Below are 23,469 nucleotides of genomic sequence, written 5' to 3' on the forward strand. Positions count from 1 at the left end.
GGTTGCCAACTGTCTAATTGCACAAACCCAAACACCTTTGCCCTGCCCCTTGCCCCACCCCTTCACTGAGGCCCCACCTGCCCTCCATCCCCACTCCTTCTGTTGCCACCCTCCCCCATCCTCATTCACTTTCACTGGGTTGGGGCAGGGGGTTGGGGTGTGGGAGAAGGTGAGGGCTGGGGGGTGGGGTTGAGGGGCTTGGAGTGTGGGAGGGGACTTCAAGGTGAACCTGGGCCAGGGGGTGCAGAAGGGGGTGCGTGGTGTGGGCTCTGAGAGGGAATTTGGGTGCGAGGGGGCTCAGGGCTGGGGCAGGAGGGGGTGTGGGGTGCAGGCTTTGGGAGGAAGTTTGGGTGCAGGAGGGGGCTCAGGACTGGGGCAGGGGATTCATGGTGTGGGCTCCGGCTGGGCAGAGCTTACCTCAGGCGGCTCCCAGAAGCAACCGGCCTGTCCAGCTCCTAGGCTCAGAGGTGGCCAGGCAGCTTTGTGTGCTGCCCCTGCCTGCAGACACCACCCCTGCAGCTCCCATTGGTCATGGTTCCTGGCCAATGGGAGCTGCAGAGTCAGCACTTGGCAGTAGGGGAGGCAGTGTGGAGATCCCCTAGCAACCTCTGCACCTAGGAGCCGGACATGTCGGCCGTTTCTGGGCACTGCATGGAGCCATGGTAGGTAGGGAGCCTGCCTTAGCCCTGCTGCGCTGCCGACCATACTTTTAGGGGCCTAAAATCTCCCAGATTGTTTTCAAAAGCCACTGGCAGATCATGGCCGATTCCAAGAGACTCCCGGCCAATCCGGGAGGGTTGGCAACCCTACTTTTCAGTGCAATGCCACTCCTTGGCTGGCCAGTGATAATGGTCTTTCTGTATATGCTTGACCCTCTTTCCATGGATTGAGCAGTCTGACTGTTCAGCAAAATCAAATGCCTATCACTTATGAGGAATTGCGGAGCATTATATATTTTTAAACAGATGTTTCAAGTCAGTCATTTGATGTTAATTCTGAAATCAATGTTAACACAGCTGTTTATTTTTTTACAGACAACAATACTAACATTTTACAACAGCGTTCATTAGAGTCATCTGTTTGGAATGCATCAAGCTTACTGCCAGGGGCAGATCTTCAGCTGGCATAAATTGTCAAAGCCCCATTGTGCCCCAAAGTCTTTTTAAAGAATATAGTTTAGTACATACATAGAGTAGATTTCAAATGATAAAATCCCCATGTTTAGTGGTATAAGGTTGACTTTACCTTTTCCACAGACAATCTAAGAGGTATTTTCAAAGATTGCTTCCGTAAAGAACTTTTTTCATTTTTCAGTGTTGGTGTATTTACCATGAATAGTGATTATTCAATTATAGAAACATTCACCCTTGAATCAACTTCATCCTACTGAAGGTTAAACAAAGAACTGCTGCTTGGGGTTCTTGTGCTCTTCTTTTGTGGTGCTGTGCACTTTTTTTAAAAGTCTGAATTTCAACAAAAGATTGTAAAAACACATCAGTTGGTATAACCCATGGTTTAGAAATTTACTTTTGTTTATTGTTTAATAAAGAGAGAATATTTCTTATGTGGGGAGAGTAATGTTTTTCAAAACTGTTTGGAACTACTCATAACTTCTGGCCATTGCATGAAATCTAATCTCAGACATCTGCAGGTTTTCAAGTTCTGCTTTAATTAGACCTTTCAGGAACTTTACACATTTTTGTACTGTAGTTAATAAAAACATTTCATCTCTACTATAAAATTATAAGCACAGGTAAGGCCGACAGACCCCGCTCATCGGCGAGTGGGATCGAATCTGTGACCTCTGGAGCTAACTGACTGTTAGCTAAGGCTGTAAAGCAGACTCATTTAACTCTCTCTAAGTGGTCTCAGTGTCACTAGATGGGACACAACACCACACCCAGAAAGTGTGTGGGTTACACATACACTAAGTGATTATTTCCCCTGTGAATGTGTAGGATTTTTATGTATATGTGTCTCCTAGGGTTTATTTAGTTACTAATTAGATTAAAATACACGTTATACCTGTTATTTTTTTAATCAGAGTGAAGACAATGAGGGTACTGTAAAAGAATTGCTGCAAAGGGGAGACACTCTACAGCAAAGCATCACAGATGAAAGAAAACGAGAGGAAATAAAGATAAAGCAACAGCTGTTGCAGACTAAACATAATGCTCTCAAGGTATAAGAGCTAAATTTGTGAACACGTTTCCTAAAATAACATCTTTTTTTGTTGCAGAGCAGTATTCTCCTTGGATAAATGAAACAATTATTCTTTTGCTGCCTAATAATTTTAAACAGTTCAACTCTATGTACATATTTGCTTCCACGTTTCTGGTCAAATGTTTCCAATATCTTGACATGTAAAAAAAAGGTTATTTTAAACATCTCAGTTAAAAAGTAATGTTTTGTCCCTAGAACACTGTAACTTTACACACAGGTGATTGTTGACAATTAGACTAGAAGGATTCAGTTGCCTAACAATATTTTTATAACTCAGCATACATTGTAAATATTTCATCTACCGCACTTTAGACCCCTAACCTTAGTTAGAATCATTTGTCATAAATAATGTTAATTTTGAGGGATTTTTCATTCATTCAATTTAACTTTTGTACTAAACAAAAACAGTAAAGCTTGCTAGCACTGTATGCTTTAACTATCTGACAGTTACAGATGCTGTATGATTTTAGTGGCAATGCTAGAACATTGTATTTTGCTTAACTATGATAAGATAGTTGGACCCTTGTGAGGTTGTAGGAGTTCACTCAGACCAGTAAGAGGTTCTGTCACTGCCTGCCATGTAATCTTGGCCGCCTCTGTGCTGTGCGGCTTTGGCTCAGAGCCGTGATGTCAGCAGCCTGCTTCCAGCAAGATGGTCTCATCCTGGCTTCCACCAACCCTTCCTGACCTTAGTTTCCCCAAACTATCTCCTTGCAGTGGCTAGTCCCTCTTAGTGGACACTCAGAGGTAACAGCAAGTTTGCTGCCTCAAAAGAGCCACTACATAGAACAGCTTGTTAGCTCCGCTGGGTTATATGCGGCACTTTAACAAACAGCCTTAGTAAAACTAACAATAACTTAATTAACAAAGAACAGAGATTTAAGTGATTTTGAGCAAGAGTGAAAGAAGCAAGCCAGAGTTGCAAAAAAAAAAAAAGTAACATGCTTTCTAATGTCTAAAACTTAATTCTAGCAAGACCTAGCTTTGCCTACTGTAGTTTCGTACTCGCATCAAGCTATCAGCATTCGCCAGCCTGTTTTAGTATGTCCCATCTTTCATAGATACAAAGCGCTGGCTGCTTTGTTCTCTCAGGTGATGGATACCCCAAAGTCTTTCAGCAGGTTCTTATGGTCCAAAAGTTTATCTTTGTCTTTAAAGCCAGGAAGCTCTCCTGAGGGCTCAGCTTTCTGTGTCCAGTCCACTAGGCAGCTGACACCATGTTTGTGTAAGCGGGGGAAATGGTCCTGCTATTGTCTGGAACTTTCCTGGCTTATACACTACCCCGGTGAAATGGGCTAACGAAAGGATCTGAGTCCTCGCTCCCACTTCCTTTATTCAGAGGCCTGCCTGACCTCAAGGGCTCCCCTTCCTGCCTGGCGGAGTCCTTGTAACCCCAACAAGGCTGGGCCCAGGGTTCCTGGGGGGCTTGACCCCCAACCTTGTTGTGGTCACTTAGGACAGGGGCTGGGGAGTCTCCACTCCGGAGACTCATTACATACAGTTACATACAGTTCAAAGCAAATACACTTTATTAAACAACAATCAATTAAAAAAATAAGGAAAAAAATGGGAAAGGTTAAAGGAAAACATAGAACCCCGCTCTGTGGCATGAGGACATCACAGCCAGCATCTCTGCAATGTAAGGGACGTTCAGTTTGTTACCCACAAGTCCCAGGCCTCCTTCTCAGACCCTGGCTGTGCTGCAGGGATGCTGCGGGTCGGACACTTGCTCTGGCAGTGGCCACACACCTCCGGGCTTTAGGTGGCAGGACCCTTCTTTCCAGTGTTGCCTCCACCCTGTCAGGGTTACAATTCCCCTCCAAGTCTGGCCTGTAAGGCCTCTTGGGTGAGGGCATCTCCCTGTACTGGGCCCACTGCCCAGGGTCCCCCTTGCTCTCTCCAGCTGCTCACCACACCCAGCCTCAGCTCCAGCTCCACTCTGCCTCAGCACTGCTGATGCGCTGCCTCCATCTCCCCGGGCTGCTTCTCTGGTGCCTCTTTGCCGTCCCCCCCGTTCCCTAGGTCTGCTCTTTGGGATGCTTCTGTGACTCTGAGCCCAGCACTGACCTGCTTCCTGTGCTGCTTTTCTGTCCCCTCTGGCTAGCACAGCTCTGCTCCACAGCTCACCTCGGGCTCCTGCTTTCTCCTTAACTCAGCCCCACTCTTTCTGACCCAGGCAATTCCAGAGGATGGGACCCCCCTGGCCTCCCGACTCCCTCATTAGCCTGCCCACCCATCAATCAGGCTGTCCTGGAGCATTGGCATCTCTCTATTGTTCCTGGGGACTGTCAGTCTCAGGGTGCTAATTTCCCATAGGCCCTTCCCCTTTCTTTTGGTACGGGGATCTAGCCAACCAAAACACCCCCATTGAGTTTTAATGAGGGTACAACATTTCTTTTGCAGTCTCCTGTGTTTTACACTAAGGCTATGGCTACACTGGCACTTTACAACGCTGCAACTTTTTCGCTCAGGGTGTGAAAAAACACTCCCCTGAACACAGCAAGTTACAGCACTGTAAAGCGCCAGTGTAAACCATGCCCCAGTGCTGTAAAGTAATCTCCTCATGGAGGTGGAGTACCTGCAGTGCGACCACACTCACACTTCAAAGTGAGCGCTTTGAAGTTTCGAGTGTAGCCAGGGCCTCAGAATGATCTTCCTGTAATCTCCAATGCAAATGAATAGCCCATTGTCCTTGTCTCCTTCACACCTAGCTCAATTTACAATGGAGTCAAAGTGGTGTTTGCCTTTATCCTTTTTTGCCGAGGAGGGGGGAGGGAGGAACAGTTTTGCCTTCTTGGCCTGACTACAGACTTGGAAACGTAATATCAGAAAGTATCCATAATTTCACATAGTGTTGTTACATAAATTTTACAATGATATTAATGACCAGCGTGATGGTAGTTTTTGCCTGATATTTTACAAGACACATTTTAAATGAATATTGTGACAACAGTGTGTGAATTTTATTTAGCTGGTTAGGCCAGCTGAGATTTACTGTTACACACCAGGGAGCGCCTTGCTATTTGGTGCTAATAGGGTCACAGGCCTTACTGAATTTGACAACGAAGGGGCTGAATTTCAGAGCACCACAGCTCAGCGAAATGCTCTTTTGATCAGCACTGGGGATGCAGCCACCTGGTAACTGTGCCCGTAAACAATCTAGTAGCAAAGCCTAATTGCTCAAGATGGCAAGCTTAATAGGCAGTAAGCACCTGGGTCCCTGGAGAAGAATTTAAAAAGACTGGCAATGCATTCAAGGAACCATACAGCATGAAGGGCACCCACTTTTGGCTGTAGGGAGAGTTGTTTCGTATCAGAAAGGCATTCATGATTAACCACACCACCTTCTAGTGCCTAACTTAGAAACAGGTTCCTTTTCTTCATTGCTATTGCTTGAGTTGGCAAATCACAATGCCATATTGTGTATCAAGATTTTTTTGTTACCTATAGTAATTTAAAATCAAAGCTGTAACAGCTTTTCCACTGTTCCAGTGAGATGCCATGGAAGGACAAGGTAACTTTGGGAGCTAAGTTACTGAATCATGATGGCCCGTAGAAGAAAGGACCAGGTCCCACAAACAACACGTGTAGATTCTTCCGAAAAACTATTTATTTATTTAAGGTTTTATCAGGGGTCAGCAGGGATTGAAGAAAACAATCTTTTGTTGAATATTAATTCTTAAATGATATATGATCATGTAAGCCCTCATGTTTCAGGATGCAAGACAACCATTACCTAAATGGGGGTTAGAAGTTAGAAACTTTCCCCAGGTGCAGATCATCCAGTAACTGCCTACTCTATGGTTCTTGAGCCTTCCTCTGAAGCATCTCCTAGTCAATATAGGAGACAGGTTACTGGACACAATGCACCACTGGATGGATCCAGTTTGGCATTTCCTAAGTTCTTATCACTGAGAGAGTGTTTGAATCCAAATGATCAAAATCATGATAGTTATTTCCTCCCCTCCCTCCCTCCCTCCCTCCCCCCCTCAATAGTCTTCATTAAGCTCTCTTTGGGTTTGGGGGTTTGACATGCTTACACTTTATTATTATTTATTAACAAAATAGCATCCTTGCTTTCCAGGTGGATTTTCTCAATTTTTCACAGCTTTATATGAGGTCACTAAAAGGATGCCTGAAGACCTTATGGTGTTCTATATATTTTAGTGAAAACTTGAAGTTCATTAGATTTTCCTTTGAGAAAACCAAACCACGTGCATGTAATTCATAATTTGTACTGAGGTGAAATAAGAGAACCATTTGCAGAGCTGTAATATATTGCCCTTAATTATGATAAAGCGGCATTCAGATCCATGCTATTGACCAGATTATTACAGGCTGTGTTTACAAGGACTGGCGTAATTGATTTTCTTTTTGGTGACTCAATAAAGGCATTCAGCCTTGACAGATAAAACTCAATGGAATATCGAACAGTTTAAGCAAATTCAAGTAGAGTATTATTTCATATAAAACATATAGGCAATAAAGTAACATTTTTGTTTTTTTAATGTCAGTAAACCATTTACAAATTAACAATAATAATACAGTTAGTGTTCACTGAACTCCACATTCTGTCCTTTTGTAACATTAAAGTAAAACAAAAATCTGAATCTTTATTGCATCATTAAATACCCTTTGCAATATTGTATGCTCAAGTTAGAGTTAGGAAATACCTTAAACTTAGTGTATTCATGTGTGAGCATAGACTGTTAGATCCATCAAAGTCATAAACATGAGGCAGAATTTTCATGTGTAAATTGTTCTTTTCTTATAAAAAAACCCTATTTGTATAAAATAAATCTCTGCACTGAAATCGTTTTCTTTTGAGTAGCCTTTCATATTTCACAGACTTGAGTTTAGTAAGATGTCACGAAGTGGGAAGCTCACCTATGACTAGATTTAAATTGGGTTAAATCTCCAGCTGTCTAGTGAGTATTTCAGTTGTAACTTCTGAATATTGGTGAATTTCCTCAACAAATCATTGAGCATGTAAACATGTCTGAGTTATAAAGCATCCCTCAATAGTAAATGTTGCCTATGATAGATTCAGGAAAATATACTGGCTCTGTTCAGTTAATCTTATCAGAATTTAATTTAAAAACTGAGCTAATGTCCTTAGGTACTTTTCATTTATTTCCTACAGTATACACACATGCCAACATGTATATTGTAAATCTTTTATTGATATTCTAATAATGTCTGCACTGTGAACAGGATTTGAGGTCTCAAAGAAGAAAAAAGGCTTTAGAGATTTCTCATCAGTGGTATCAGTACAAGAGGCAGGCTGATGACCTATTGAAATGGTTGGATGACATTGAGAAAAAGTTAGCCAGTCTACCAGACCCCAAAGATGAACAGAAGCTAAAGGTAATGTTGTTTTGGGATGACAATGGTAGATTTTTTGGCACATTGTTTTATTCATTTAAAAGACAGCAAATACAACAAATCTTTATAATACATATATATACACACATACACAAATTCAACAGTACTTTATTTTCTTGTTTTATAACATACATATTGACAGTCTGATCAAACTGACACATTTCTTTTGTTGTAGATATTATTTCTTGTATTCTTGTAAATGTTATACTGAATGTCACGCAAGTGGTATAAAACACACTAAATAAAATCTTGTATTAATAATGGACAGTGTGCACTGTATTAAGAAATATCAAGTGTTTTCTAGTAAAAATTGTAATTGACTTTATGTATCTTTGTTCCAGATGAACAAATGACTTATCGGTATATGGATGACCTCTTTCTCATATTAGCACATTCATTTTCATCAAAACATTCATATGTCACTGTCAAAATTCCATAGATCTATTCACATATCGTCAAAAGATTTTTCTGGTTTATTTTGCATCGTCTTTCTTTGCTTCATTCTCTGAGTTTCCCACAAAGTTAAAAAAGAAGTAAACTACTAAATTTGCACACCCTCTAAATAGCTGTGTGTACTTAATATGTTAATCCTAATAGATAAGAGTGATCTCTCCAATTGCCCATCACAGTGCTAGGGAGAAGTAGAAAAAATAGATTGTTGGCCTATGTTAATAGCTTTCAGCATACGCTAATTAGTAGTATCTCAAAAGCCAGTCGGCAGGAAGATTCTTGAGTCTTAGTTTTGTTTGTTTTGTCTAAATGTAAAATAAGACTTGACTGTACCTTTTTGATTGCAACAATAAAGTGGAAAATCTTTGAAATGAAAGTTCTGACAGAAGTATTTTGCTAATTCTTAATTGATTAACCTAGTTAGCTAATTGCTCTGGGCCATGTATTGGTTTTGCTCACTAGGAAATTGATGGAGAATTGGAGAAGAAGAAAGAAGATCTGAATGCGGTGCACAGGCAAGCTGATCGCTTGTCTAAGAATGGGGCTGCAAAAGCAGTGGAGCCAACCCTGATACAGCTCAGCAAGCGCTGGCGAGATATTGAGAGCAAATTTGCTCAGTTTCGAAGACTCAACTATGCACAAATTGTGAGTTGTTACTGGCAAACCTATATGTTTGCAACTACTACTGCTAACAGAATCCTACTAACAATGGGAGTTCTAGGTGCAATGTCAACTCTTCTAATAAAAAAAACTGTCAGCAAGTGGGAGAAACTGTATATTCCTATATGAAAGAGCTTGTGTTTCCTTTTGTTCTAAAAATACCCTTAAATTAAAATTGACCAAAGACAGAAAACTTAGCAATGAAAAACATGTTGATTTTTGTTGCTTCATTCTTTTTCCATAACATTACCAGTTTAAACCTGTCAGATTACCATGCATTTATTTTATTCAGTAAACATGTAATTCAGAAACAAAATGCATTACTTTCAAACTACCATCCCATGCAAACTTTAATTCAGATTTTTATTTATTCATAGTGTATAATATATACACTTAGGAAGAGATTGCAGAATTTCTTCTTATACTACTTGTGCGTAGCCTTTCTTCAAACACTTCAAATATCAGCGGAATTTTTACTCAGAAATTGCATTTTGTTAATTGAGAGGGTGAAAGAATCAGTTTATAAAAGATCTTTTTTCTTAATGGTTCTGAACAATTTAATCTCATGTACGGTACAATGATTACTTCAAGACCTCAATAATAAAGGGCTGGGGAGGAGAAAGTTGTCACTGTTTCAGGTACCTAATCAAAACAGACACCATGCAACATAGTCATTTCATCTCAAAGTTCAACTTGTACAATATACAAAACATTTCCTTATGGTTGTCAGTATTTGTCATCAGATCTTTACCATGGGTTCTCCCTTCTAGCTCTACTTCTATGCTCACTTCTTTCTGGCCTTTTGATTTTATATTAATATTGGGGAAATTTTCTCATGAAAATAACCATTGATACCAAAGAAGTTGTTCACATGACGTGCTGTTACAGAATTTATAGCGGTAAATAGGCATTTCCACAAAAATACTTACTTTGAAATTTTGTGCTACTGCATCTTGATTACAGATGGGTCATATCCATAGGATAATGGAAAGATGCATATATGATTAAAATATGCTTTATTTTATAAATATTGGGCAAGATAAAGAAAAGTCTTTGTCTAACAAATAAGTGATGATGCACAAACTTTTGTTCCAAAAAGTCCTTTCTTCGCTGCACTAAGTTTCTCAAAGTATACACTTATCTTTTTGATTAAAATTATAAGGAAAGAATAGCACTGGGGATAAATATGCAATTGACAGAAATAATGAAAGAAATAGTAAAGTTCGTTTACACAGTAAGTCTTGTTCCAGCTGATTACTCTGTTAAACTTATTATGTTTAATATTAAACTTAATGATGGTGATCAATCAAATATAATTAAAAATTGACAATAAGCTGGTGCAAGATACAATGTATCTTGTAAACTGGCCTCTTTTTCTAATGAATGTGTTCCTTTAATAAGGAAATGGATTGTAAGGATATACATCTTATCTATATATACATACTCTGTTTACATTGTGCTATTTGTGTAATCTACCGTGCACGTTATTGCAGGATTGTATATACTTTTAAAACTGTATTAACAAAACAATAAAAGTGATATTTTTCTGTGACAAAATATGGAGAAGTAGTTAAACAAGGAAATAAGGTATAATTATTTAAACTAGTCCATACAAAATTTTTACTGACTTCTTTAGTCTTTTTAAACCCATCAATCACTATAACATAATTTTAAGATAGTTAAATATTTTTAAATAAGTTGGATTTAAAAATGCTGCTTATTGTATGCAAGAATCCATCCACTAATATCTGTATATGAAATGAATTCTGCAGTTATTCAATGGAATTTCATGTGTATAGTGTCACTTTTCTTAAGCTTTCTTCTCTTCATAATGATGAATAACTTGCTGTGTTGAGAATGGCAATGACAGCACCCATGTAAAATATGACTAGACTTTTACAGTAGGTATTGAAGTTTATGCGAGGCAACATGTTTAAATGGTTTAAATATGGGACTAGGCACAATGAAAGTCCTTGTTTACTGCTCACAGCTCTGGCTTTAACTCTGACTCATTGTGTGAGCTTTGGCAACTCACTTAACCTCTCATTGACTCAACTTATCTTTTTAAAGGTTAGGATAATATTTACCTACCTCAGAGGGGTGTTATGAGGATAATTAGTTAGTGTTTGTGAAACACTTTAAAAATGCAAGCTAATCATATAAGTGGTGCACTCCACCTATTCATTAAAATGCAAGCTGACTTCAACAAAAAAATAATTCCTCAGAGACTTTCCATATTACCTCCAAAAGCAAATCACCAAATAAAGCCAACAGTGAAACACAAATAAATAAAGGGAAAGTATTAAAAAAAGAAAATGTAGCCTGTTAGGAGATCCTCCGTTCCTTATTGAGATCCCAGTGATATTAGGTCTCTGCCATAAAGAGCCTACTAACTGAAAGTGATCTATCATAAAGCCATAAGGGCTCACTGAGTTGTGTAAGTTCTTCAGACAGTAGTGGATTAGCCACAGGCTCAATGCGGCCACCCTGTGCCCAGAGACCCCAGCCAATTGGAGGGCCCTGGAAAAATGAGTGCCCCCACACCCACCCCCAGTCCCTGGCAGGAGTACCGGGCAGAGGGAGTGGGGCAAGCCCCCCACCGCTGGTCCTCAGTGGGAGTGCTGGGCATGGGGAGTGGGGCAAGCCCACCGGTCCCCGGCAGGAGCACCGAGCAGGCTGGCAGATTGGGGTAAGCCCCCGTGCCCTGAGCCCACTCCCCGGTGGGACTGCAGGCGGAAGGGGTGGGGAGGGGCCCCCACTTGTCTTGGCCCAGAGCCCCATGCAACTGTAATCTGCCTCTGGCTTTAAAGACAGTCTTTGAACTTCAGTGTGATCACAGTGAATATATGTAGTATGATAGGCTGGTAAAATTCTGCATAAACAGCCAACGTTGTGATTGAGATTGCTGGAACTTCATTAATTCAAAGTAATGATAACAAGAAACTTCACAGACTGTTTTGTCAGTGTGCTGCACAGAATTATGATATATTAGTATCAAATCAGAATAATTTTGCTCCCGGATTTCACTAGACCACAATTTTTGTGCAGGAAGGCCTACCAAAAGAATACAAGCACTATTATTTAAGTATTGATTCTCTTTAGCATAAGTAGTAGAGAGGTGATTATTTATCAGAGATGTTACTGCTGAAATATTATCCAGTCTGAAGCTACCAATGTTCTATATCTTTGAGAATTTTCTCACTATTTTGGACAGCAAAATGTGGTGTTGTTAGGTCTGGAAGGATTAGATTTTGTCAGTAAATGTTGATTTTTACCAAACACACACAAACCAATGAAAATTTGCCATTGAAAATCAAAATGTACAGATAGGCAAAGTGAGAAAAATGCTGCTTTTCAGAACTTATAAGGGATTAATTTAAGGATATTTACTTTGTACATTTTGACATGTGATGTTGACATTTGTGTTTTAACAGTCATAAAGCATTTTATATCTCAATGTCAATGCTTAAATCCCATAATTTTGTGCAACTGTGAAAATGTAAAAATATATAAAATTTAAAATGCTTAAAAAGGAATATTGATATTATTTGTTGAAATTACATACAAAATTGAATTCTGCCAAGCCTAAATGTAACTATAAGGTATAAAGTAAAGGAAAAGAGGAATACAACAATATCACCCCTCGTTAACAAAAAAGAGTTTCAAATAAATCCATTGAGTATTTTCTTTACTCCCAGTTTGACAATTTATATAGAAATAAATGTCCAGTACATTAAGCAGAATAATGTTTGAGGGAAAATGGCAACTATGGAAAGCTCATCCTGGGAGAGGATGATAACTTGGATATGTTGAAAATGCATATTAAAGATGATGAAACAGGCACATCAGGAATAAAACTGCACAAGACCCAAAACCACCTTGAGTGGGAGATATCAACAGAATAGTAAAAAGCTGTGTCCTCTTTTCCTCCCACCCCAGTGGTGACACATATGTAATGAAATAAACACAATAGGCTAAATTTTATGCTTGGATGCTTCTAGGCAAATCCCACAGGGAAAACACACATTTCTGGTCAGAATTTAGCCCCTTATTTCTGTGTTCAACATTCATTATCACCTTGCTAAAAAAATTCACTTGGAAATCAATTGGTAGACAGTGCAGTACATGAAGTGCAAGTGATTTACTGAATAATTGAAAATAGAGATTTTATGTCAAGTATCCACAAATTCTAATGAAGTCAATGGGAGCTGCAGATGCTTTAAGACCTTTGAAAATCAGGCTCTCTGTATATAATTTGATCTGAGTGATGATATACCTATGTAAATAATACTCATCTAAACAAGTGGTAAGCTTATTTTCCGTTTTTTACCCCCATAAACAGTATATTTCTAGGTTACTATTACACTTAAGTGTCTAAATTCACTCAGCCTTTGGATTCATGCTAAAACTAGCAGATATGCACTAGTTGTCGTATTTCTTTGCTTAATTATTCTTGTGTACCAACAAAAGCTAAAATTCTTAAGGCAATTTCTAAAGTCCAAATTCTACTTTCTGATGTATGTGCAAATTTCCCATGCAAGTTATTTTGTGGCAGAATTTAGTCCTAATATATATTCAACAATTCATATCGCTTGCTATTTGTATTTTACTTGCTCTTCTAGAAAATTTCTCCTACAGAACAGTAACTGGGTAATTCTGAAGTAATTTTGTTAGAGTTGATTAACTAAAATTATTTTAAAACATTTTGATCGCTGCACATGACATCTTCTAGTCTGAATATTAGCAGTATGTTATTAACTAAGCCTTTAAAAGAGATGTCTGTAAATCTTCAGATTTATGTGGGAATGTGAGAGTTCTCTTTATTAGATATACAAGAATCACACACACAAAACTGGAAATAGCAAAATAAATTGAATTTTGTTTATGAAATACACATTAATTCCTTTTTACAAAAGATAACAATCACATTCAGTAGTCCAAGAGTAAAGTGTCTAGTTAGTTTTGTATACAGCAGTTTGTCCTAAAGTTGCAAGACAATAATTTCTTCTAATTAAATGAGCCTTAAAAACACTGACTAGAAGTTACAGCTACATTTTTATCTAATAAATTGAATTACCATGCTTTTTCAAGTCCTCCAATATTCTTTCTGCTGATGAATACTTTTTCTTGTACTTTGTTACATAATAGCTGTTGAATGTCTTTACAAATCTTTAGATTTTACTCTTAAAATACTTTCTTGCACAATTCTTGAAAATTTTATACTTCTATATGAAAAATTTTAATTGTTTCTTTACATCATTTGTGAATATTTACTTTCATTATTGTGTTGTGTATTTTGGTGTCATTTTAACTATTATGACTAAGTCTGAGTTTCTTGCTCTGTACACAAAACAAGTATGCCAAATTTGTCCAAAACAGAACTGATATGGTGACTGGAATTCTCTATCCATCCACACCAGAGAAGGAAGAGGCAACTCAATCTTCCCCTTTAGAAGCTTGTATCTCCTAAATCCAGTCTTGATAGTAAATTTTCAGTCATGATTGAGGTGATTTTTTTTTTTTTTTTATAATCAGAGTTGACGCGCCCAATTTCTATTAGCAAAAGTGAGAGTTTCACAATTCCATCAAGAGGGGAAAGCTATTTATGAATGGGAAAGAAATTATTGGATAATTTTAAATTTCGTATCTACAAGATTTATTCTTCCTGTAATGCACTGAATTTATTTAAAAGTCCCAAAGTATGGACTAACTAAACAACTCTAACACTGCTGAATTTTATTGGTCAGTGCTATCTTTGCATTACGTAAATAACCTCTTTCCCTACCAATATTAAAAAATGAAGACTTGCTTAGTCTCTTTTGAAATTATGTAGTTAATTACAGGTCTAAAGGTAACTTTGCAATATTTTGTTATATTGGAACGCTGTATTATACTGAAGAATCTTATATCTTCAATACTTTATGAAATTCTTATTCCTGGATTTCAGTCCTTATTGTTTTGAGAGAACAAACATGTGCCTTGGATAATGAACATTGAATACAACTGTTTCCAGAAAGAAATGCCTTGATTTGAAACTAGAATACAAATAATGGATTCTCCTGAGCTTAAACCCATAAATGTACAATCTTACACGTTTTGGAAATCACATAACATTCTGTTTTGGGGATGGGGTTGCTTTGTTTTGTTAGTAGTGAGGAGAGAATAATCTGTGTGTTTGCACTTGAACTGATGGGTATGTGTTCGGTCAAAAATTGGGGGTGGGGAGATGGAGAATGAACTGATAACCTGATTTTCCATCTCTTGAAAGATGATACATACCATCATTAGAGTTATGTGCTTTATTTCACTCACTTAGTTTCAGGGTATTATATTATATATCAATGGTCAGCAGAAGTCAGATTCTGTCAAATAGTTAAGATTGTTAATATGCATTACCTTAATTTTTATAGAATAAGAAATAGAAATGGTCTATTATTATTAGTTTATACACCCACTTCCTAGTCAGGTCTGTTTTCTACTATGCAATACTCAATTTTGTTTTATGCTATATATGGAGGGGGATATTCTATTGTCACCAAGAAAAATAAAAATAACCAAGTTATTCTGAAGAAGTGGGCTGTGGCCCACGAAAGCTTATGCTCGAATACATTTGTTAGTCTCTAAGGGTACATCTACACTACAGGGGGGAGTCGATTTAAGATACGCAAATTCAGCTACGTGAATAGCGTAGCTGAATTCGACGTATCGCAGCCGATTTACCCCGCTGTGAGGACGGCGGCAAAATCGACTTCTGCGGCTTTCTGTCGACGGCGCTTACTCCCACCTCCGCTGGTGGAGTAAGAGCGTCGATTCGGGGATCGATTCGGGGATCCCCAAGAGGTTGATTTCTACCCGCCGATTCAGGCGGGTAGTGTAGACCTAGCCTAAGATGCCACAAGTACTCCTGTACTTTTGTGGGGCACAAGCAATATTTGAGGTACCCTTCAGCTTCTTGACCATCTAACAGCTCTCAGAATTGTGCATATACATGACTGACATACTCTATAATGTTGTTACACAAACAAGAAAATAAGCAAAGTTAAATCATAGCAGTTTCATTAGTTATATAAGGTGAAATCCTGGCCCTGTTGAAGTCACATAGACGTTTTACCATTGACTTCAAAGAGGTCAGGATTTCACCTATCTTGGAGAAAAATCCATTTCCATCAAATGATAAAAGACCAAATTGCAAGAACCAGACTTTTTATTTTCAAACTACTACACTTAAATGGTGTAAACAAGGAAGAGTGAGAAAACTAACTTCAAAAACAATATTGGGTCTGCTTAAGGTAAGTGTGCTAAATAAACATTTTGATCTTGCCAAAATCAATTCTATGTTGACCATTTATAGGTATTATCTGCAACATTACAATCAATGCCAGTGCTTTCAACCTGTCAAGACTGCGTTAGATCAACCTTCCTCAGGATTGAGCAACTCAGTGCGCAATTTGTTTATGCAGCCCTTATGGGTCTGATGCATATCTTACTACCATAGAACTAGGGCCAAGATTTGTCTGAAATCGGTGGAAAAAATATAAATACATTGGGACAAATGGGTTAAGCTTTAATTTTCCAAGTGAGACATGATTCTGCCTTAGGTTCTTTAAAGCACTGTATAAATGCCTAATAATATTCTTTATCCCAAAAGAGAAGCGAAGAGAATGTTGTGTGAGAGAAAGTGTGATCAACCTCAGAGTGTAGATTAGGGGAAGTGCTCACATTAGATGATCAAGATCACACAAAAATTTTTGCTAAAAGGCATAAATATAGTTTGTAAAAGAATGTTCTGAAATTCTGTTAACTTTTCCAGAGGTAGGTCTCTTGGTTTTATTCCATAAAATCTAAGACTCACTGAATGTTTAGCACATTTGCTATTGATCTGGTACAGACACATGGATGAATTTTAAGTGGCCGGCTGCAACTTTTATTACATGTAAACACATAGGAGAGGGACTATCTGCCTATCACTCCTACTGTCCTATACAAGGCATTTAAATGGTCACAGTGCGGGGGTTACAGTGCTCCTACCATAAAACCTGTAAATCGGGGTAGGTTCCTCTCAGCGTATACTCAGAACTCAGCTCCCTGTGAGTCCTAGCACCCTCCCCTCACACAAGGGGGACAAAAGGTGCAGCAGGTTGAGGACTTGAGCCCGCAAGGGCCATGAGTCTGACCTTAGCCATTGAAGGCCACAAGGCCTCACCCTATGCCATAAGCCCAAGGCCCATCACTAAACTCCCAGGTCTCTTATCTCTGTGAACTGCTCATTTTATCCTTTTAACCACACTGGAAACCGGCTGCAGGTTGTGACGAATTAGCAACTCAACCAAGTTCCTCAGTTAGATACTAAGTGGATTCCTACTTAGCCCGCGGTGGTTCAAAGATGCTGCAAAGAAGGTGAAAAATCCTCCTTTGCCAATTGGCCCTGCGGGTGAAAACATTCCTGACCCTCACATGGGTGACCAGCTGGACCCATAGCATCTGCCAGACAGATCCCATTTTCTAGTTTAGGGTGGGTAGCATCGTATTCATTTAGACTTAATAAAAAGTTAAAGTTACTAACGCAACTTAGAGTATGTCTACCCTGCAATTAAACAACCCTGACTGGCCTGTGTGACAGGAGCTGTTTTATTGCAGTGTAGACATTCAGGCTTGAGCTCTAGTCCATTAGTCCAAGCCCCACAAGCCAAAGTCAGCCAGCCAGGGGGTTTCAATTGCAATGTAGACATATCTTTAGTTACTGTTTCACATTAAATGGTGTTCTAGACGATTTGGGGTTTGGTATATAGAGAGTTTAGCTTTTTTAGTTTTACAGTAAAACATTTTTTTTAACTTTTGATTAAAGTTATAGAAAAGAAAGAAAAACAACTAAAATCTTTGACATTTAAAATATCAAATAAGGCTTTTATTTTAATAACATTTTGTATATTTTTTTAAAGCTGGAGAGTTTTTAGATGGTATTAAAGATGGTAATTGTTTTTTTGAGGTAGGGAGAAAAGCAGTTAGTTGAGATTGGTTGGAGCTGGTTTTGCTACTCTAAAAGTTTGATTTTGTTTTATAAAAGACAAAACGAGGAACACACAAAGAAGGGGAGAGAAAAGAACAGCAAAGATAGAAAATGCAGGTTCTGTCTTTGGGGTTGATGTTTACGTGCAACCTTACTACTGTAAAAACAGGCCCAGCACATGTCATGGTAGCTACTCTGAGGCTTGGCAAACTCATACCAGCATTGGGCTGGTTTTTAGGGCGTTGTTTTTAGTTGCCTCTCTGGTCACAGGCTTACAGCAGTGTTGCAAAATATGCAGTTTGGGTCAGCTAAGCCAGCTTCTTGCTAGACAGAAGGAAAAAAGAAAAAATTAGGAAAGAGAAGAAATATGGTAGGAAAGGAAAATTACACAGGAATCGTAGGGAGAAAAGAGAGACAAAGTCTCACATCCGATGTGGCAGTCACGTTTTAGTCAGTGGAGGTGGTGATGCCATCTGGATACCTTTCTCTTTGTCCTGGTCTGGTCAGGACATCTTTCAGGATTAGGATGGAGAGGATGTGGGGTCCCAGGATATGGTAGGAGTTGCAGCCCTTATGGTGAATGAATTTTTCATCTGAAGTTGTGTTTATTAAAGGGACTCCAAAAGGAAGTGATGGGTAGACTAAGCCACCCTTTCATTATTTTGTTTATTCTTTAGGCTTAGTATTGAACATATTTTGGTCTATTAATTTTTTATTTTTTTACACTGTTCTGTTTACCAGGAATGATCTTAACACATATTGAATCATATTAATAGACCTTTTTGTTTGAACTAATTCAGTCTTTCTGTCTCCCTTTCATACCTTTTCCCATTGACATTTTGTTGTTATAGGTTATCACAACATTTTATGAATGTTCACTCGCTTACAACTGAGCTCACAACAGGAGTACATTTGTAGGTCTAATAGGGTGGGGATGCTGGAATGGAGTCAAAAGAGGCACTGCATGACCCGTGTCCCTGTTAAATCCTGAGATCTGAGGAAAGCACCACTCTTCCATCGCCCCCCTCCCCACCAACTGGCCAGTGTGTCTCTCAGCAAGTGTGTGTCTCTATCACTGCTGGGGCTGTCCCCCTTGGCCATTTGCCCCATCAAGTTCCCCACCAATTGAGGCAGGTGGCTGCGGTATATTCTCAAAAGCCTTTGTTTTATTGTTCAAAAGGTCCTTTGATACAAATCAATTATGTCATCTCCAGATAAATAACAACCTTTTAAAACTCAATACCTGTTCCACAATTGGATAAAGTGAAAATTTTGATGCTCAGACTTGCTGCCTTATTGCTTCAGTTCAGGATTCTCCCGTCCTCCTCTTCCAGAGTGTAAGGGACTGATTCAGTTTATGCCAGAGACTGAACCACCCCAGGAGCCTCAGGTCAAGGGAACAAAAGGTGATGCCTCTTCCCTCCCCTTCCACTCCTTGGGTCCTGTGCTAAGTCTGAGAATATACTATTTCTGTATTTTCCTTCCTTACTAATTAATTACCAATATATTTGTATGTAAAGAGATTTTTTTCTTCTAATTAGTCTTCTTTTCCCTAATTTACTATGTCATAATGTGGCATCCTAATGATTTCTGTGATGAGGGTTTGTGATGTTACAAATAGTGGATTGTGGCATTACTAAATGAAGCAAGAAGAGGAAGGTGCTTTCAGAGATGAAGATGGTTTAGTTATCGGAACTAGTAGAGGGAGAACAATTTCACATCCTGTCTGTGTATGGACTCATTTCTTGAAATACTAAAGTCAGCTTTGGCATAATTCCAACAGTGAATGAGAAATTGATGGAAGCCAAACCCTGACATTGTTCTGTATGATGGACTCAATGTAAATCCAGCACAGCAATGAATGAAAGTATTACTTGAAGGAGTAACAATGGAAAGGAAATGCAAGGAATTTGGTAACATTTTTTAAATTGCTAGAATGAGGCAGTGCTTCTTTAAGAGCAAGACACTGAACATTAAACATTGTGGCCAAATTGAGGTGGCTTTATGTACCCCTGTTTTCACTATACTGAGCTCTTTTTTCCCCTGATAACTACTGGACTAACATATGTCAGTTTTCGCAGATGAAGTTAGTATATTGGCATTATTTTTTTTGAAACAAGGCACATATTTTCCACCTTTGAATATGTTGAACTTCATCATTAATGCACTTAATGCATAATGGGACATTGATCTGGTGCAGTGTAATGTAACATTAATGTTGGGGGCTAGGTCATTCAGTAGATCAGAAGTAAAAAGAAAATGCACTTAAGACTTGGTTTATGTCAAAGGCAATAATAAATTTGATAGTCTCATTTGTGTACCTTCCAAGCCCAACACACAATTCGTCATGATTGGCTATCCAGAGGTGATAAGAAGTGGAATAGCAGGAATGTTGAAAGTCAGGATTAAGATTCAGCATCTTTTTGCCCTATTTCTGACTCTAGCTAGTTTTGTTTGACTGTTACCTGTATGGACACTAGATTAATCTTTTCCTTTAAGAAGAAAATAAGCTATATTTATCCTGTTAGTCCTTAGTAACTATGAAACCCACAGCATATAATAACTCCTCATTCGGTTCAATGTTGAAAATGAATCATCATAATTTTTGTCTGCATCCTTCTCTTCTGGACAATGATGAAGAAAAAATTGATGCAATTACAGAGAAGAAAATATGATTTGATTTTTTGAGTGGAATAAATGTGTTCATCCTAATTCATTGCTTCATGGAAAGCAGCCGACAGGTACCTTTCAAATCCACACAGAGAGCTAATAGAATATGGCATGACTATCAGAATCTGCAGATAGATGGCACAGAACTTGAACCTGAATGGATATGGCATAGACCCACACCTGTGGAGAGAAGCTTTGCATTTCAGTCAGGTTGTGAAGGTCACGGACAAGTCACCAGGAGGAAGCTCACATCCTTCTATACCTGCTAGTACATTGCTTGGGTGGTGGCTGTTGAACAGTTAATAAATCAAATTCTGCATTTTTAATAATTCTCTTTACTGTTAATAATACCCCAAATATTTTAAAGTATAGTTTTACTGTGACTAGCATAATTCATCTCATGTATACAGAAAATCATAATGAAAACCATTAGTGAGTTTGTAGAATCAGATAAAAAAGTTGGTTTAATTAAGAAATAAAAGTAATATCAGTGCTTACTGATAGGACATTTGTTTTCTCGAGATGAAATTCATTCCCATTTTTCAGGCCTGGAGTGGGTTTTAAGTAGTGCATAGACATTATGTTGCCTCTCTGTACATGGGGTGAATTTCATCCTAAGTGGTTATATGATCAAAGGAACTAGATCCAACTTTGAAAAAGCCTCTCTCCTTACATAAAATATTGGTGTAATTTGTATAAAGTACACATCTTTCTTTCAGGGTTGTGTGCATATACTGTTTTGATGTGATAGAATTCTTCATAGGTGTCATAGCTGTGCATAAGGAGGAGAGTCAGATTAATGAATGAAAATAAAAAAGCTACACTATAATTTAAGACGATAATTAAATTTTATTTATTGCTTAAGCTTAGAGTGGTATTTTAATGCTATCTAAGAGCAACACCACATCTTAAAGAAGGCCCTGATTCCTTTGTCAGTGGTATTACATCAGTGTAGTATTTAATTGGAGTTATTCCAGATTTGCACTAGTTTAAGTGCAATGAGATTCAAGTGCTAAAATCTGAATGCAAAGTGGATTTAGAAACAGTGTTAAAGATTAAAGACGTTTTCTAAATTTCTAATCCTGTAGAGTGGGGATTTAAAATATATCTATATTTGAAAGAGGGTGCCTTTTTTATGCACTGATAGCCTACTCATGATTGACCGAGGTCATCCAACCTCATGGTGACAAATTCCATATCCTCAGTATCATTTTGATGTATTTTTTGTAAATATTTATATGATATATAAACACATTTACAGGGAATACATAATGACCATACTGAAGACGTGGACATTGTCTGCCTGAAGGTGTGCTGACCTCATCGCTCATAGAACCACTGTTGAGTGTAAACAAATTCTGTACATCCTTTAGGTCTAGATGTCTTTGATGTTAATGGCAATAATGCATTCTCTTTACTTTTTTTTTTTTTTTTTTGGTCTCATGATACCTTGTTGTTAGGCACTGGTTAGTGAATCTCACATTGTTCAGAGGTTTGTTTCAAATGAGCATCCAAATGTTCAGACACTTATATATCTAACCTTATCTGAAGCTTTGAGGCCTGATGCTTTGTGACTGTCTGGAAGTTGCCTGGCTCTCTTTACTGACCACGAGCATAAACCCAAACTATCCGTGTGAGATTACCTCTTCCCCCCCCCCACCCCCTCCCCCTGCACTACTTCCAGCTGCTATTAAAGTGGTTTTTCTCCCATTGCTTTGTCCATCCATCAGATCATTTTCTGGAGGAAGTTAGGACTCTCCTCCCAACTCCTTTCCCCTCTACTCATTGGAGTGGTACCATGAGCTGTTTCAGAACCCAGCACTGCCAGTAGCTTTCCTGCTTTGTGTTCTGGTGCTTTAGTCCCCACAGTGCATTGTGTTTTTCCAGGAATATTAATTTAAAAAATGTCAGAGCACAGCAGTGAGGATTCTACTAGTGCTAGGCCCTCCACTGTGGATCAACCAAAAGTAAGAAGTGTGTTGTGGTTTGACAACAGAGTGGAGACTGGTGGGAAGTGAATGGCTGCAATAGCAATGATTTTGAGTCTCTTCCTGTCATTTCAGGAACAGGGAAGAAGACTGGGGGGGGAGGTGAAGTGGATGGAATATCATCCTAGGCTGACTTTTTTAGGAAGCTTGGGGAAAAAAATGTTCCAAAGAATTAGTAAAGCTTTTTAAATAATCAGCTCATCCACCAATCAGATTTACTCCTTCCGCTTTTCGTGGCTTCAGTGTGCTGACGCAATATAGGGCAATTTACAGTGATTTCCATTTAAAGATCAACATGAACAAATAGTGGTACCTGAGATGCTACCCCCTATTCTAAATAAATAGGAAATAATAATTTCAGATATTACCGTGTGGTAACTGTTAGAAAATGTTGACTTTTAAAGGCAAAAACAGTATTCCAGATTCTATTTTTTATTCTATTTATTCATGGCTGCTGTGCTTTCTAAGAGGTATTTCTATGGATGTTTTCCATCCCCTTGTATTGAAGGAGGAAGGAATCAACTATCAAAACACCAGACATAGTATTCATTAGGTATATGCAGAAAACATGCCTATGGAAAGATACCTTTACTTCATTTAGGGAAAATCAGTGTAACTGGTGCAATGATGATAGAAGGTGAGAAGGAATGAGTGCAATGTTAATCATTAACCAACGCAAGTTGATTATCAAAAGATTAGAAAGGATTTATACATAACATAAAGAGGCATGTAATAATTGAAGCCAGAGTAAATTAAATACAAAGGAAAAGATTTATTTTAATTTCAATAAGAATGCATGTGTTTTGCATAAAGAAGGGAAAATGAAGCATCTGTGCTACCAGTTTCCCAGCATATTTTATAAATAGTTGAATAGTTTTTCAATGTTTGAGCTTGAGTGTTTTAAAATTATCTGTTTACTATATTTTCCCAGCTAGTCTGGTTGCAAAGGGGAGTTATATTTATCTTCAGTTTCTTGTAAATGTTTGTATCCTTATTGATTTTCTTGTTGCTAATGAAATACTTTGGCATTAATCAATTACATATACATCATTGCTGCCTTTATTCTTCTTTCAAATGGATGTGTAG

At 38.3% G+C, this 23,469-nt stretch overlaps 1 protein-coding gene across 26 annotated transcripts in view; it reads left to right on the plus strand.

Annotated features, from left to right (window-relative positions):
* The window catches only part of DMD (dystrophin), a 2,010,563-nt gene that overhangs the window by 933,300 nt on the left and 1,053,794 nt on the right, over positions 1–23,469 (plus strand). For all 26 annotated transcript variants that reach the window (XM_065590838.1, XM_065590858.1, XM_065590878.1 and 23 more), the window contains 3 exons: positions 2,045–2,182; positions 7,438–7,590; positions 8,521–8,703. In XM_065590838.1, the coding sequence (XP_065446910.1) occupies positions 2,045–2,182; positions 7,438–7,590; positions 8,521–8,703 (474 nt within the window). The remainder of the gene's footprint in view (positions 1–2,044; positions 2,183–7,437; positions 7,591–8,520; positions 8,704–23,469) is intronic.

This window comes from Chrysemys picta, chromosome 1 (assembly GCF_011386835.1).
Source record: "Chrysemys picta bellii isolate R12L10 chromosome 1, ASM1138683v2, whole genome shotgun sequence".
NCBI lineage: Eukaryota > Metazoa > Chordata > Testudines > Emydidae > Chrysemys > Chrysemys picta.